The sequence below is a fragment of the Camelina sativa genome, chromosome 11, assembly GCF_030686135.1.
Source record: "Camelina sativa cultivar CO46 ecotype springtype chromosome 11, ASM3068613v1".
Lineage (NCBI taxonomy): Eukaryota > Viridiplantae > Streptophyta > Magnoliopsida > Brassicales > Brassicaceae > Camelina > Camelina sativa.
Window position 1 is genome coordinate 5,198,835 of NC_141890.1, and position 15,412 is coordinate 5,214,246.

General features: G+C 36.2%; 3 protein-coding genes and 1 pseudogene across 4 annotated transcripts; 3 read left to right on the top strand and 1 right to left on the bottom strand.

The window, feature by feature from the left end:
- Positions 1–2,623: 2,623 nt before the first annotated feature.
- On the top strand, positions 2,624–4,529 carry LOC104721832 (AAA-ATPase At4g30250 pseudogene; annotated as a pseudogene). Its single transcript, XR_015572044.1, has one exon. The product of XR_015572044.1 is annotated as an AAA-ATPase At4g30250 pseudogene (transcript).
- Positions 4,530–5,792: 1,263 nt separating this feature from the next.
- LOC104721833 (uncharacterized) lies at positions 5,793–7,858 on the top strand. The gene is made up of 6 exons (XM_010439898.3): positions 5,793–6,102; positions 6,348–6,465; positions 6,560–7,129; positions 7,206–7,305; positions 7,408–7,480; positions 7,573–7,858. The coding sequence occupies exons 1-5, from the start codon at positions 6,020–6,022 to the stop codon at positions 7,431–7,433; spliced, it is 897 nt and encodes a 298-aa protein (XP_010438200.1). The 5' UTR covers positions 5,793–6,019; the 3' UTR covers positions 7,434–7,480; positions 7,573–7,858.
- Positions 7,859–8,635: 777 nt separating this feature from the next.
- Positions 8,636–9,667, bottom strand: LOC104721834 (uncharacterized). The gene has a single exon (XM_010439899.3). It carries the CDS (start codon positions 9,608–9,610, stop codon positions 8,813–8,815), a length of 798 nt encoding a protein of 265 aa, XP_010438201.3. The 5' UTR covers positions 9,611–9,667; the 3' UTR covers positions 8,636–8,812.
- Positions 9,668–13,228: 3,561 nt separating this feature from the next.
- On the top strand, positions 13,229–14,942 carry LOC104721835 (putative small nuclear ribonucleoprotein F). Its single transcript, XM_010439900.3, has 5 exons — positions 13,229–13,392; positions 13,910–13,997; positions 14,110–14,147; positions 14,389–14,453; positions 14,653–14,942. Exons 1-5 carry the CDS (start codon positions 13,387–13,389, stop codon positions 14,720–14,722), a joined length of 267 nt encoding a protein of 88 aa, XP_010438202.2. The 5' UTR covers positions 13,229–13,386; the 3' UTR covers positions 14,723–14,942.
- The last annotated feature ends 470 nt before the right edge of the window (positions 14,943–15,412 follow it).

The following is a 15,412-nucleotide window of genomic DNA, read 5'->3' on the forward strand; positions in this document are numbered from 1 at the left end:
ACAAAAAATGCTCTCAGGCACTATTCTCGAGACAAACAAAATCTCAAACTTCTCTGACGCCGGTGAAGCTCATGTTCGCCGGCGTCGGACGATTTCTTCCTTTCATAAGACTTCTCTTTTTCTCTCGCTCTATCAGATTAGTCTTTTCCACCGTTTGATTTCGTCATCGGTGAGATCTTTTCCTTTTCAGTGCCTTTGCATCTCTCTTAGCCACTGCGAGGTAGTTTACGACAATCTTGTGGTTTCCCGGATCTGGCACTTTTATATCTTAGGCAAGCTCTCCTGTATTTCGGTGGTTGTCTTTGGGTCAGATCTATTCTCGAAGACAATCCAAAAGAGCGATTTTGTTGCTTTCGTTGTTCCGACTCTCTCGATATCCCGCCTCTTTTGGCTGTAGCGGCAGTTCTCAAGACTCATGGTTTTGCTCCTTTGTCTTGGCTCTCGTAGTTCGCTTGACTCTCCCTGGATCAGATCCTTTCTCGGTCCATAGCCGAAGACCTATTTTGTTGTGTCTACACCTTTATCTTATCGAAGTTTTCCCTTTTGATGTTTATCATGCCCAACCTGGGAGCTTGTGGTTTCCTCTGTGCTTTGCGGCCAAAGATTCAACCACTAACACTTGTTATCAGACAAAGCGATATCTCATGGTGGTCGTGGTTCCTCCTAGCCTGGTTGGCTTCTCGGAGTGGTCTGAGTTATTGACTGACGTAACCGGGGTTTCTGTGCTCGTAACCGGAGGTTCATGGCTCGAGAAAGCCACCGCAGAAACAAGATTGCTCCGACAGCTACAGTCTCCTCCACCGGTGGAAATACTCCAACCATATCTACTTCTGGAATCTTTTTTCACCTTCCGCCGGCTAACTTTGCCACCGGTGAGAACTCTTCCATGCCTCCAAGCTCTCTGACTTCTCATCTTCTGCCTCTCCGTGATGGAAACTGTGTCGAAGATGAAGCTACTAATGTCACCTTCCGATCTGCTCCAATTCCCAGATCGAGTTTATTACCTCTTTGGATCTGCCATGGGTCGCTTGCCCCGTCATTTATCTCGTTTGCTCGTCCAGATCCAACGAATTCACAAATCGCGAGAAGAGTCCCTTCCCAGTCGCAGCTGGGACCTACCCCAGGCCGGAATTTTTCACCGGCGCTCGTTGCTGTGTCATCGTTTAGCCGCCGTATCCGCTGGTTTGCTTCTAAGACTCTTAGCCGAGGAAGAAGAGTCGACAAAATTGAGATGGACCAATTTCTCTCTTTCTGGTTTTTGGGCCAGACTTTAGTCTTCCCCTTATTGGCCCAGTCTTGCACAGAAAAATTCCTAAAAAATATGGATCAATTTCTGTTATCACGGTTTTGGAAGGAGTGCTTCTTTTTCTTGTTAATGGCCTCGACAACGCCAGAAAAATCAGGATTCTATTTAGCTTTAATTATGAATAAGACCATGAATATGCAAATTGTACAAATTATTTGGCACAATTTAAATGTACAATCCTCATGGGAGAGACATATTTTGCCTTCCTCCTCTCACAAGGAGAGAAATGCCTCTATGGCTGACCCCAACTTATGGACTATTTTTGGTCCATTAATCTTGAAAGATCCAAAAGCTAATTGTTCCAATGGAGATACTTTAATTTCCTCATTTAATGAGAGTCATTTCACAAAAACTTTCTATAAAGAGAGATATTTTTCAAACTTTGGTTGGTGTTGTTGTCTCTCTTGTTCTTCCCTCATCTCGACTCCCTTGTCTACACGGTTTCTTCTTGATCCCTGCTCTTTGCTATCTACTCGATTTAGATCGTTCAACGTGGTGTGACAAGGTGACTTTATTTTAGACCCTTTTTTCGGCACTCGACTCTTGGGAACTTGTTCCCAACCTACATGCTGCCTCCCTTTTCAGGGAGCTGAAGATTCATCATCTTTAGTGCGAGTTAGGTTTTTAAAAACCCGTCGGAATCTTTGTATTCCAGTGTGGCAATTTGTCGTTCTGCGGCCAGTGATTTGGTCTTGGTCAGCCTCCCGTCACTTTATGTGGCATTTCTACTTGGTGGATCTCACTATCTTTATGGTTTTAGTACCTCTTTATCTTTATTTTAGTTGTTTGTACCTAGGCTTTCAAGCTTGCTATCTCTTATGTTGTAGCTTGATCCGGATGTTGTTCGCTTGTTTAAGCAACATACCGTGGTTTTCTATCCTCTTATGTAAGTTAGTTGATTGTATCATGCTCCCTTTAGAAGTGAGTACCAAAAACCTTTTAACTTTGTTGACAAAAAAAAATATATATATAAAAAAAAAAGTGAATTTCTATTTTTTTTAAATAAACTTATCATATTGTTGGACAAAAGAAAAAAGTCGAATAGTATCCGACGTGAGATTTACATGTCACATAACCATTACCCCTCTCGGCAGTCCCATTCACTCGATAACTTGTAATTGATTTTGTAAGCCTATAAAACCATAGACCTACGAAATAATTGAGTAATAGTACTCCTACTTGCTTACATTATTTGCACCATACACAACAAAATAAATGGTAATACATATCCGCAAATATCAAAACAAGAAAGAAAAAAAGTAAGACTCCTCCAATTGCTTATAAATTGAGGTGAGCACTTATTTCATATTTCAATAAATTCCACCCAACGTCACTCTCTTCTCTTCTCTCAAAAGCCTCAAACTAAACAATTTTTCCCTCCCAAATCTCAAGAACAATAACTTCAAAAAACCACACTCTTATCTCTATAATTAAGCTAAACCCACTTCTCAATTTCTCTAACTTCTCCCTAAAGATCAAAACTTTACTCTGTTCCTTTTAAAAAAACCAATCTTTTTTTTTTTTTGCTCTGTAAAAAAAAACAGAGTAAGAAGAGATGAGGATGAGTGATTATTGGACAACAATGGCTTCCCTAGTTGGTATGTTAGCCTTTTGTCAAACAATCCTTCAGCTCGTGTTCCCGCCGGAGCTCCGACTAGCTTTCCTCCACGTCTTGACACGCCTCCGCCACGTGTTATCTTCCCACACCTACTTCGATATAACGGAGATTGACGGCGTCAACACCAACGAGCTCTACAACGCCGTTCAGCTATACCTCAGCTCTTTCGTCACCGTCAACGGCGCCGTTTCCAGCAGAAACAACAACACACGTCTCAGCTTAACACGTGTCCCTAACTCGAGCTCCGTCACTTTCGGCCTCTCCAACAACGACAGAATCACCGACGTCTTTAACGGCGTCACTGTCTTATGGGAACACGTCGTTGTCCAACGTCAAGTACAGAGCTTCTCCTGGAGACCAATGCCGGAAGAGAAACGAGGGTTTACGTTACAGATCAACAAGAGAGACAAAGACCTTGTCTTAGATTCTTACCTCGATTACATTGTCGGGAAATCAGAGGAGATACGCCGGAGAAACGAGGAGAGGCTTCTTTACACGAACTCGAGAGGCGTCTCGCTAGATGTGAGAAGCCATCCATGGGATTCTGTGAGGTTCAAGCATCCGAGCACGTTCGATACTCTTGCTATGGATCCTGAGAAGAAGAAACGGATCATGGAGGATCTAAGAGAGTTTGCGAGCGGACAAGGGTTTTATCAGAAGACCGGAAGGGCTTGGAAACGAGGTTACTTGTTGTATGGACCACCTGGAACTGGCAAGTCGAGTTTGATCGCTGCAATGGCGAATTATCTTGGATACGATATCTACGATCTTGAACTCACTGAGGTTCAGAACAACTCTGTATTGAGGAAGCTGTTGATGAAGACTAGCTCTAAGTCGATCATTGTTATCGAGGATATTGATTGTTCGATCAATTTGACGAAACTAGGGAAGAACAAGAAGAAGAATGGGAGCTATGAGTATGACCCTGGTTTAATAAACGGGTCGGGTTTGGAAGAACCGGGAAGCTCGGTGACTCTCTCGGGGTTGTTGAACTTCACTGATGGGCTTTGGTCTTGTTGTGGGAGTGAGAAGATCTTTGTGTTCACGACTAATCATATTGAGAAGTTAGACTCTGCTCTGTTGAGAAGTGGGAGGATGGATATGCATATTCACATGGGTTTTTGTAAGTTTCCGGCTTTGAAGATTCTGTTGAAGAATTATCTGAGGCTTGAGGAGGATGAAATTGATGGTGTCGATTTGGAGGAGATGGAGGGATGTGTGGAGGAGGCAGAGATTACGCCGGCTGATGTTAGTGAAGTGTTGATTAGGAATAGGAGTGATGCGGAGAAGGCGGTGAGAGAGCTTGTGTGTGTGTTGAAGGAGAGAGTTGTGAAGAGAAAGAAGAGTGTTGGATTGAAGAAGAAGAAAGAGGAAGGTGAAGAGGAGGAAGAAGAAGAAGCAGAGGAAGAACAAGAGAAGAGAGCTTTGGATAGTCCTAATAGAAACAGAGAGGTTTTTGGGTTTCAAGATGAAGAAGAGAAGGAGATATGAATGTAGTAGTAGGATCATTTATCTAATGGTTCATGTGTGTTTCAAAATTATTCGTTTTGTTTAGTCAAAATATTATAATATATGACATTAGTTTATATGATATGAGGTTATCCATTTTGGTGATACTCTTAAGTCTAGGCACGGTTATGATGAGATTGCTAGAAGGTTTTGTTGATAAATTAACATGAGGCCAAACCTTCAAATACAAAATTGGTTTCTAGTGGTTAATTTGGTTATGTTCACTGATGCTGCAAGGTTTGGATCTTTACATGGCAAGTTATTTGTGAGCTTCTGTAGGATTGAATTATCAATGGCCTACCATTTTTTTTTTGTTTTAGTACTTGTTTTCTCTCATACTTGTGTTCTCATACTTGACTCTAAATGCAGCTAAAAAACCAATATGGCTTTTGGTGGAAGAGGAGATAATAGAGAATTGACGTGTGAATGTTGTAACTTTGCTAGTGTCACACCCATTTATGCATCCATGTCACAAACCTCACCAGTAAGTTTTTAAAATTTTGTTTAGGAAACCAATTTAATTGACAAGTGACATTAAAAGAATCATCACATCAAAACAGTTCGACATCAAACTTATAAAAAGTAACCTGATAAATCAATCCATCAATTGTAATTCCTTGTTATATATATGCATTACAATCTTGACCGGTGAAAGATTGTTGACTTTTGACAATGTAGTAATGAAGTGAAATCCTATCAAAGTGGTTGGTATCAGAAAAAAGGTGTTGTTATATATTATGGCCCAATCTCTGAAATCCCACATTCCCAAATTTTAGATTCCATAATAATAAGAATTTGGGAATCTCAATCACCTCAAATGAACCACCAGTTAATGTCAAGAACCGGTCTTGGCAACTATATCATGGACATGGTAGTGGTTAGTTAGTTAAGAGGACTTAAACCACCAAAATTAAGGTTGTGATTTTTTTTTCTTTCTGAGAGGTGAGAATTAATAGTGATGATTCCAAGTTTGTTTTTTGGAAATTTGTTAGTCATATATTAATGTCAATTAAATTAGTTTAACTATGCGTTACATATGCCACTCTAAATAACTATTTCATACTACTCTATTCATTATTTAAATCAAATGCTAATTAAATATATAGACAATAAAAAACACGAAGCATGACTCATTAGCATTTGACTTGATTAAAAGTAGTAGTAGTATAATAATGAGTTGGCGAACAGAGTTGATGTTGCGGCCCAACAACAACAACACGGGACATTCTTGATGTTTTTCTTTGTTCTTCGCAGTAATCTCCTGCGGCTAAGACCATCTTAACATATATTCTTTTCCATTAGAGGTATGCCACGTATGAAATAAGGTGGATTAGTGGAGGCCTCTTTATTATTATTATTGTATCCATTAAACGTTTTATTAGTTAAAAAAAAACGTAAAGCTGGGAAAATAAAAATTCCTTCTTTCCTGCAGAAGCAAAAGAAGAGGAAGAAGGGAAGAGAAGGGGAGCAGAGAATCTATTAATTTGGATTTTAATCAGAGAGAATCTATTCCGACGAAGATTTTGCAGATTGGTTTGGTCTTAATTGAGAGAGAGAGAGAGAGAGGGGGTTTTGGTGTGGGAGAGATGATGGTTGCTAATAGTTTCGATCTATGGCAAAAGGATGTTTTTTTCTCCGCAGCTGAGGAGGTTCAAGAATCTGCTGATATGTAATGTTTTTTCTATCTCAACTTGTTTCTTCTTCTTCTTCTTCTTCTTCTTCTTCTGCTTAGTCGGAATTTAATTGAGAAATAGGGGTTTTTGAGTTTGATGCTTCTCTGTTTCTTGTAATTCGTATTTTTTCTTCTTCTTGTGATTGGTTTGGCTCTTCTAGCATGATCTAAGTGAGGGGCTTTTGTGGCAAATAGGTAATGAATTGAGATATCTAATTCGCAAAGTTTTATCCTTTTTCTAGAATGGAGTCTTCGTATAGGTTGTGGATTAAAGAGAAGAGACAAGGTCCACGAGTATCTTTAGATTCAGACGAGCTCTGCAAAGAACTCCAAGCAGCTTTGAGCACTGCTAAATGGCAGGTATATATAAATAATGTTCTTTCATGGTATGTTGTTTGTGAAACTTCTGTCAAGTTTTGTGATTTTGGTTTATGTTGTTGTAAACTTGATTCAGTTGGAAGAGTTTGAGAGAGCTGTAAGGTTGAGCCATGGAAATTGTCGAGATGACACTACGTTAACTAGGCATAAACAGTTTGTCACCGCTATTGAAAACCAGATTTATCGAGTAGAATCTTCTTTGCAAGAAGCGTTAAGCGAGAATGGGAAACAACCTTTGCGTTGGGTGGATCTTAACAAAGAAGAGCGTGATGATCTTGCCATGTTTCTATCTGGATCTTCTCAGACGTCAGATAGTTTAAACAGTGATAGCATCAACTTGAGAGATTCCTCGACGAGTTCCATGGCTGAGATGAATGGTAGAAGAGATTGTGTGATAGACATTGACGAGAGAGGAAGTCCTGAAAGTGCTGATGATATAATCCGTTTGCAAGCAGATAAAAAAGCTGGTACAAGAAGAACTTGGAGTTCACCAAATGTTCCTAATATCAGTGCGTTGAGGATTAACGTTCCTGGTAATGTGAAAGAAGAAGAGAGGAAGAGATTTTTGTCACAGATTGAAGCCACTCCTAAAGAAAAAAGAACCAAACCTCTGTTTTGGTTGCAGAGATGTCGTGATTTTAACCAGGTAAGCTTCCAAGATTAGGTCATCTCTACACGACTATGTCAGATCGTAAAGTCTTAAACTGTTTCTTATTGTGCAGCTCTTTGACAGAGTCAGTCTTTATCAAAGACGTTTTCGCGTTCCATTTAGCCGCCCGATTCAGCTCATTCTTTCCTTTATGCTAATCTTGTTTCTTCTGAGTGAGTCCCTCTTCTCTTGGTTGCTCATGAGTTATGCCACACTATTGTTTTCCATCAGTTTCTTTTAACAGAATCAGTTTCCTTTGTTTTCCTCCCTTGCAGTACCGTTTCGAGTTTATTCATCTTGAGAACCTAAACAATGGTTTCGGAAATACTCTCAAGAAAAAATTGACAGGTGAATGATATTTCAGAATCGAAAATCATAACTCCAAGTTTTCTAAAACAATGTTTATATTAAACGTTACATCCTTCTTGTGGATCTTGCAGGTTTTGTTTCACAAATTCTTGCGTACACACGTTAGATGATGCTACATGATTGATTCAACATCCCTCAAGAAGGAAGAGAGGGTTAAATAAAGCTTTGTCACAAAGATTCAAAGAAGGACAAGTCTGCTTTATTACTCTCTCTTATCCAAAGGGAAACATATAGGGGACATGTAAATTTGTAAGATACAATTTGTAAAACTTGAAGCTACGGTTTAGACGTGTACCTGTAGAAAACCAAAAATGCGTGTTGTGTTCAATGATATCTCCAGTGTTTGTTTGCCTCTCAGATATTATTTTAGAACAAAAACATTCCTTTGTCCCCTTTCACTTACTTCACAAGTCTTTTGTTCGAAATCATTGTTGTTGTCTTACCTTATTTTTTAAAAAAATGCTCATTGTAGTTGACGTGTCAATTTCTTTCATCACTACGTTCAAATCTTAAATGTCACAGCTCAAACGTATCATCAATTTAAAGTCAATTCTAGTGAAAACAATCCGGACAACAACAATACTGTCAATACACATTATTAAGAACTCTGAAATCAAAAAAAAAAAAAAAAAATCTTCACCTATTGCAAGTATAAACTCAATAAAAATCTTTATAAAGTTGTACACTATATAGACACATGAATATGGTGAAATTGATTTGTAAAGAAAGAAAAAAAAGTATAATGATTATAAATCTAGAAATCTTTGGACAAAAAGAAAGGTGCATGTCACAGTCTCTTAAGATGGAATTTGATCACATACCAATTATCAACCATGAATTTCAAAACACAAATAAATGCTAAAAAAGATATAATAACTTCCTGTCTAAATCATATAAAATCGACAAGTCCCATAGGAAAAAGTAAAGTAATAAATATTTTTCATATCCTTCTCGTGCCTCTTTCGATCATCATTCATTCATTCCTCACCTAACCAATTAAATTTCAAAAATAACAACGTACTCGTATGTAAAAAATATGCTTTGGAATATTCAAACAAATGAGCTGAAAATAAAAAACAACAACAAAAAAAAAAGAAATCATAAAGAAAAGAAAAAGTTGTGACGACGGATATGTTTATGGTCCAAAGACTCCAAACTCCAAACTATTATCGATTCACCAAATAAATTACAATAATCGACATTCTTTCACAAAAATAAATTAGAATATCGATGAAACTTATACTAAAATAACGATCCTGTCCTTTCTAAATCAACAGCAAAGCAATTTTTAGTAGGGATAATATAGTAATATTAAGGATGTGGCACCCAAAACGGCGCCGTAGCTGCCACGCTTGTAGGCTCCTTGCAAGTTAAAGCGTTGAGAAACCTCCAAGAAGGAGACGGTGACGGCGATCGAGATCTACGAGTTTTCCGGTTAGTAGGTGACGGGAATATAACCGATGGAATGTTCCTACGACTCTGACGGTTCTTGATATCCTTGAGTTCAATCTCCGGTGGGAACTTAACCATTCCAAACATGATCACATACCATCTCCTTGGTCTTACACTTTTTCCACTTCCAGAGGACGCCGGCTCAGCCTTTGCAGTGTTTTTGGCCGGCGAACTACTTGTCGGTGGAGAATGTACGGTGTTTGGGCCACGTGAGAGCTTGCGGTAATCTAAAGAACGGCTTGTCCTCATAGGTCCGGCATTGTCAAGACGTGCCACGGTATTACTTCCGGGACGGTTAAGCTTATGGCCTTGTATCGCGGATAAGGACTCGGACCGTGCGCGAATTCGAGGGCTAATGTGTTCAGGAGGCGAAAAGAGGACATTTTGGTAGTTTAAAGGGATGAGTTTGCCGCCGAAGATTATGTTTTCTGCCGGAGAAACGTCGTAGGAGGTTGAGGTAAGAAACTCAAAAAGCTCGGTCGATGGTTCACGGTGTTCTTCGGTGGTGATTGGGGTGGCGGTGGGATTGATGTTTCCGGCGTTGAGGGGAAGATCTCGGAGAGATAGTGCTTCTTCTTTTTCTTCTTCTTGACAATATTGAAATGGTTTTGTGAGTTTAGTAGGGTTTTGGAGATTAGTGTTTTTGGAAGTATCCATGTCTTTCAGGGAGAGAGAGGGAGAGAGAAAGACAATGAAGATATTGAAAGTAAGTATTAAGTTTTTGTCATCATACATATATATACATGGCCTTCTAGAAGGGTCAAATACTTTTACAAGAACTTAAAGTGGAAACTATATTGTTGAACTTAACGGGTTAGAATTCTTTTGGTGTTTGACTGTTTTCCCTATACAATACATATATTTGTAGTTTTTTAACCCGCTCCAAGTTTTGCGTTTGCCAAATTTCTCATCATCTTTCAAAATATTATTTCAGTTCTATATATGACATATTACATATATGATGGTGGTAATAACAATCTTACTGTTTTAACAACAACATATAGCATGTATATTTTCTTAACTGTTGATTCATGTTTATTTTGTTACGTACGTGGAGATGTAGGTAATATCATTCTCATACAATTACACAGTAACCAAACCAATAAATATTCATAACGTATAAGAATAGTAACTCTAGCTAGTCTTCATATATCATTGATCATTTATTCATGAATCTTTCCGATATAATGTTTATTTTCATCTCAGAAATTATATAAAAGCCGGGTCAAGAATGATAGATATAGAATTCTTCAAACACAATTAATAATGTTTGAAAAAACGAAATTTAAAATTTTCTCCATGATGTAAAACTTTGGTTGAAATGACTATATGCCTTGCACACCAAAAAATTCATACCACGATCACGAAAATTTGCATAAAACTATACACCCAACCATTAAATTAAAAAGACTTGGACAACAGCTAACCGATGTTTTGTATAAAATATAGACTCGAATTAGTATACAACTTCGAATATCATATTCGATGTTTTGACAAAAATAACTTATATAATACACTACATTCCATTCCATTAATTTATAATACAAAAAAGTCATGTGTTATTCATGTATTACATACAAACAATCAAATCATACATATAAATATGATCGACCTGCCAACACGTCTGTTTCAGTAAAAATAATTAGGGAACACAAACTATAAAAATATTGAAACAATTCTCATTTGATATATTTGTAAAGTAGGAATTCAATTAATTTTATATTAAAAGGAAAAAGGAAGAAAAAAAAAAGAAAGCCTCGACAAATAAAACTGTATGAAACATACTATTTGTGAAGATAGTCGAGACAATCAAGAGAAAGACTAATACAGTCTGACAAACTAAAAATACAAAACAAGTGCTGAGGTAAGAATCGTTGCGTGTAACTGAGGTCAGCGGAAAATGACTTTTTCCGGCTTACACTAAATATTCGTTTCCGTTATTACAAGTAGGGGTTAACACGATGATTATACTCTATAGTTTTTGATACTTTCACAAATTAATCTAGTTTTGGTATACGAAATCGACGAAGTGGAAGAGTAGTGATGATGAATGGAATTGAATTGTTTAAGAACAACACTAAAGTAAAGCAATTAGAGCCACAGGCTCCACTTTTCAACTTACATCAACTTACTCTGCAAGGCATAAGTCATAATTAAGTTACTCTATTCACATTGCTTGATCACAAAGTTTGATTTGTTTACCTTTTTTATAACATTTCTTGCGGGTGCAATGTTACTATATTACCTTTAAACGCAAAAACTTGGATGATTGACTTCGGACTCCGAAGTTCGGAGTTCACACTTAAAAGGTTATTTTTATTTTGTTCAAACATATAAAAATCACGATGTGGATAACTTTTTTTCTATTAGCATGCTGAATTTATATGCGTTTTCATTATCATAGTAAAAAAATATTGTTTTTATTTATTTATTTATGAAAATGGCCTAAGAAGATTGACAAATACACTGCACTAGATGATCCAATACAATAAAAAGGAATTTGATGGGTGGTTCACCCAATCCTTTTGTCAAATATCATATATGTGATTAACGCACGTTTTAAGTTAAATCTAATAATTATACAATTCTAATGGAATGTTATATACATAATTTAAACTATGGAATTGGAATATTGGATGGTCAGAAAGAAGAAAGCCAGCTATTATTTTATAAGGTAAGCTGACGAAATTTGATCATCACATCCAATCGCATAAAGGAAAGGTAAGCGTGACTTAAACACTGTTAAATGCAAATTCAGAACTCATAAATCATTTAAGACAATCCAGATTTCGTGCACTTATTTGCTTATACTCTCCATATACTTTCAAATATGTTTGTGGTTTATACTTCCAAAAACATGACTACATGAGCTGCTACATCCGAAATATTTAGGACTCATGTTATGAGTATTTTTTGTTGGATCGGTGAAAAGGGAAAATATGCCGCTTAATCATCACTGATCGAAGAATTATGAATGGTTGAATCGATGTATAAAACTAGGTTTGATCCCGTGGTACACCACATGGCAATTTAAAAAAAAAACTTTTGAATATATTATAAATAGATCAAGTTTCTTTGAGTTTTAATATAAATGTTACATTATTATATATGTGTGTTCTCACAGTAATTAATAAAAAGGTTAAGATAGATATTCATTATATATTAAAATAACTCAAATGTGAAATAATTTATATCCGAATATACTTGTTTGGTTACAAAAATTCTAAAACAATTTTTAAAATATATATCCAGTTATAAAAATTCAAATCACATCATATGCTAAAAAAATCTAAACTTTTATTAACTTAATGTATTAAATAGTATAAATTAGGTAGATAGATTTTAGGAAATTAATATTATCAAATAAGGAAATCATTGTGTTTGGTTGTAAGGATTGTAGAAAATTTAGTTAGGACTTGTTTGGATACAGAGATAAGAAAGGATGACACAAAAATGTACTCTAAAAATGTTAAGATAGATATGAACGATAAATCACACAGGTTAGATAATCGGAAAAAATATCAAAAAAGATTCCTAATTTTCAAATTTGGGACGAAAAAGCATAAACTTTCAAGCACGCCGTTAAATTTCCGTTAACGGAGTTAATTTTCCGTTAACAATCTCCATTTAGGCAAAGACAAGATATATAGAGTTTGTTTACTAATGTTTGTTGAAAGCATGACAAACTTTATTATATCTCGTCTTATTTTTTTAACTTATAATTTTCTCTTGTTACTTGATCTAATCTTTTCTTATTTGGTTTTTAAAGAGCAAATGTCGTCGTGAAAAATGAGCTACATACTCCTGAGTCTGACCATTCTTGCACCCATTTGGAATTTGACATTGCCGGAAGTGGACTTACGTGAGTTTTACTACTATTCAAGAATGTCTACACAGTCAGATGGTAATATTTGTGAAGAATAACATGAATGTATATTTTATATATAAGATATATAAAAATTTTTTACTAGTGTTTGTTGAAAGCATGACATGGTCCATTGGTTAAACGGAGATTGCTAAAAGAAAATTAACTCCGTTAACAAAAACTTAACGGCGTGACTGAAATGGCCAAGTCAACGAAATTTTATTATTTTATCAAAAAATCAAATTAAACTTTAGGACTAAAACGACATCTCGAAAATTCATATTTTTTTCGTTTCAAATTTAAAAGTTGTGGATTCTTTTGATATTTTTCCTCCTAAGTGTTTATATTTTTGAATATGGGTAACTAATGGGCCGTAATAAATTAATATTGGGCCTTGTCTGAAACTTTTTGAGGCGCCGATCTTTTTTATTTTGTTTAGTTGTTGAGGAACGAATCTGGAAACCATAAACCCTAAATCGAGAGATCGAAGAAGAAGAAGAAACCACACAAGAAGCGATTTTTCATCTTCTCAAATCTTTCGTCTCTCGTCGCTTCGTACCGCTAAATCATGGCTGTAAGTTCCCATCTCTTTCTTCTTCGTTGAGCTCAAATTTTGGAATTCCACTTGTTTAGTAGTATTAGGGCTTTCATAATCTGTGTTCCGAGCTCTTACAGCTTCGTTTTCTTCGATTCATCCTCCTCGTTCCTGTAGATTTATCTAATTAGAAGTATATATGGATCGATGGGTGTGGTTTTTAGTGTATACGATTGCGAATTTGTGAATCCTGGGTTTCGTAATTGTCTCTCTCTCTCTCTATACTTTGTGCTATATGTAATTAAGAGTTGGAACAAGAACATTGTGAAAATTTCCATCTGATACTTGAGATGCTTTGAGTTCATTCTAAATGGTATTTTGAAGATCCTGGTTTTGTTAATTGACTCCAATACTAAACTTGTTGCCATTGTTTTACATGTTATTAAGAGTATATAGTCACTGCATAGTTTCATTCCATTCTGATACTTGAGATGCTTCGAGTTCATTGGGGTAGTAGTATTTTGATGATGATCCATGTTTGTTTTGTGTTTTGCAGACCATTCCAGTTAACCCGAAACCATTCTTGAACAACTTGACTGGCAAGACTGTTATCGTTAAGCTTAAATGGGGAATGGAATACAAAGGTATCATCTATATATTTTCCTTTATGTGCTGAATTTTTTTTACAGTTTTGGTTGATCAGAGCTTTTATATCTTGTTATATAGTCTTCCCTGAATCTGTTGTTACTTTCACAGGTTTCCTCGCCTCTGTTGACTCCTACATGAACTTGCAGGTGCGGTCATTGCTCCTATCTTCAATTCTTTTAAGTTTTATAATTTGATCTCTGTACTTTTAAAACAGAGGTTGATGTTATATTTGTCAAAAACGACCTGCTTAATGTGCCTTCTATTTAAAAAGTTTTAGGGGAAGGCTGCAATCTATTAATGATATAATATAACCCACATACGTATAATAGATACATAGATCTTCATTTCATTGCAGCCATTGAGATTTTCCAAACTGTGTTTATGCAGCTGGGAAACACTGAGGAATACATCGACGGGCAATTGACAGGAAACCTTGGAGAGATCTTGATCAGGTAAATATATATTATTACCTCATTATCTTTTACTTAGTTGTCTCCTTCAAAAATTCAGTATATGTTTCCAGCGAGAATGTGATGAATTGGACTTAGCCATTACTACTAGACCCACGCCTCTCTATCAGTTTTGTAAATTGCTTGCATTAAAATTTTTACGGCTCCGTTTGAATTAATAGTACCTAATTTTTACACACAGATGCAACAATGTCTTGTATGTCCGAGGTGTGCCAGAAGATGAAGAACTTGAAGATGCTGATCAAGACTAGCCTATGCTTTTGAGGACTTAGAAATCGATCGTCTCTGTATTTTTCAATCTTGTATTCTATGAGTTATTCAACCCATATTCGTGAGATTTGAGTGTGATGTTTTTATGAGACCTTGAAAGTAGAACGAACTTCCTGCCGTGTTCCTTTTCATTGAGATGGGATGCATCATGTAGTTTTATGAGATCTTGAAAGTAAAACGAACCAACCACATTCACAATCACATTAATGTATGCGACAAAAGGAGTTGTCAATTGCAATGTACCCGACTGTTTTGATCTATTATTGAAAAAATAAAAGAGGAAAATTTTCGGTGTTGTGTAAACAAATAAACTATATATATAGTCACTTTGATTCTGTTTCGTATAATAATTCTTCTTTTTGTTATAGTACAAGACTAACACGATTTAATATTAGAACATGCTGACGAACAGTACCACCATGAGAACGTTTGATAATGGACCATGCCATGCATGTAATAGATTAGTATTAGCAAAACGTGAAAACCAACCATCTTGTAGTACAAGACTATTTTTTTATTTTAAAAAGCGTGTGTAGTATATATGTATTTAGCCTTCGAACGTTTTTGACATTCTTATTTTTTTCGCCATTTAATTTGTATCGACCGGTACGTACATTCTTCATTTCCTTTGATGTAATTGAATCAATACTATGAATCGACAATTACAATTT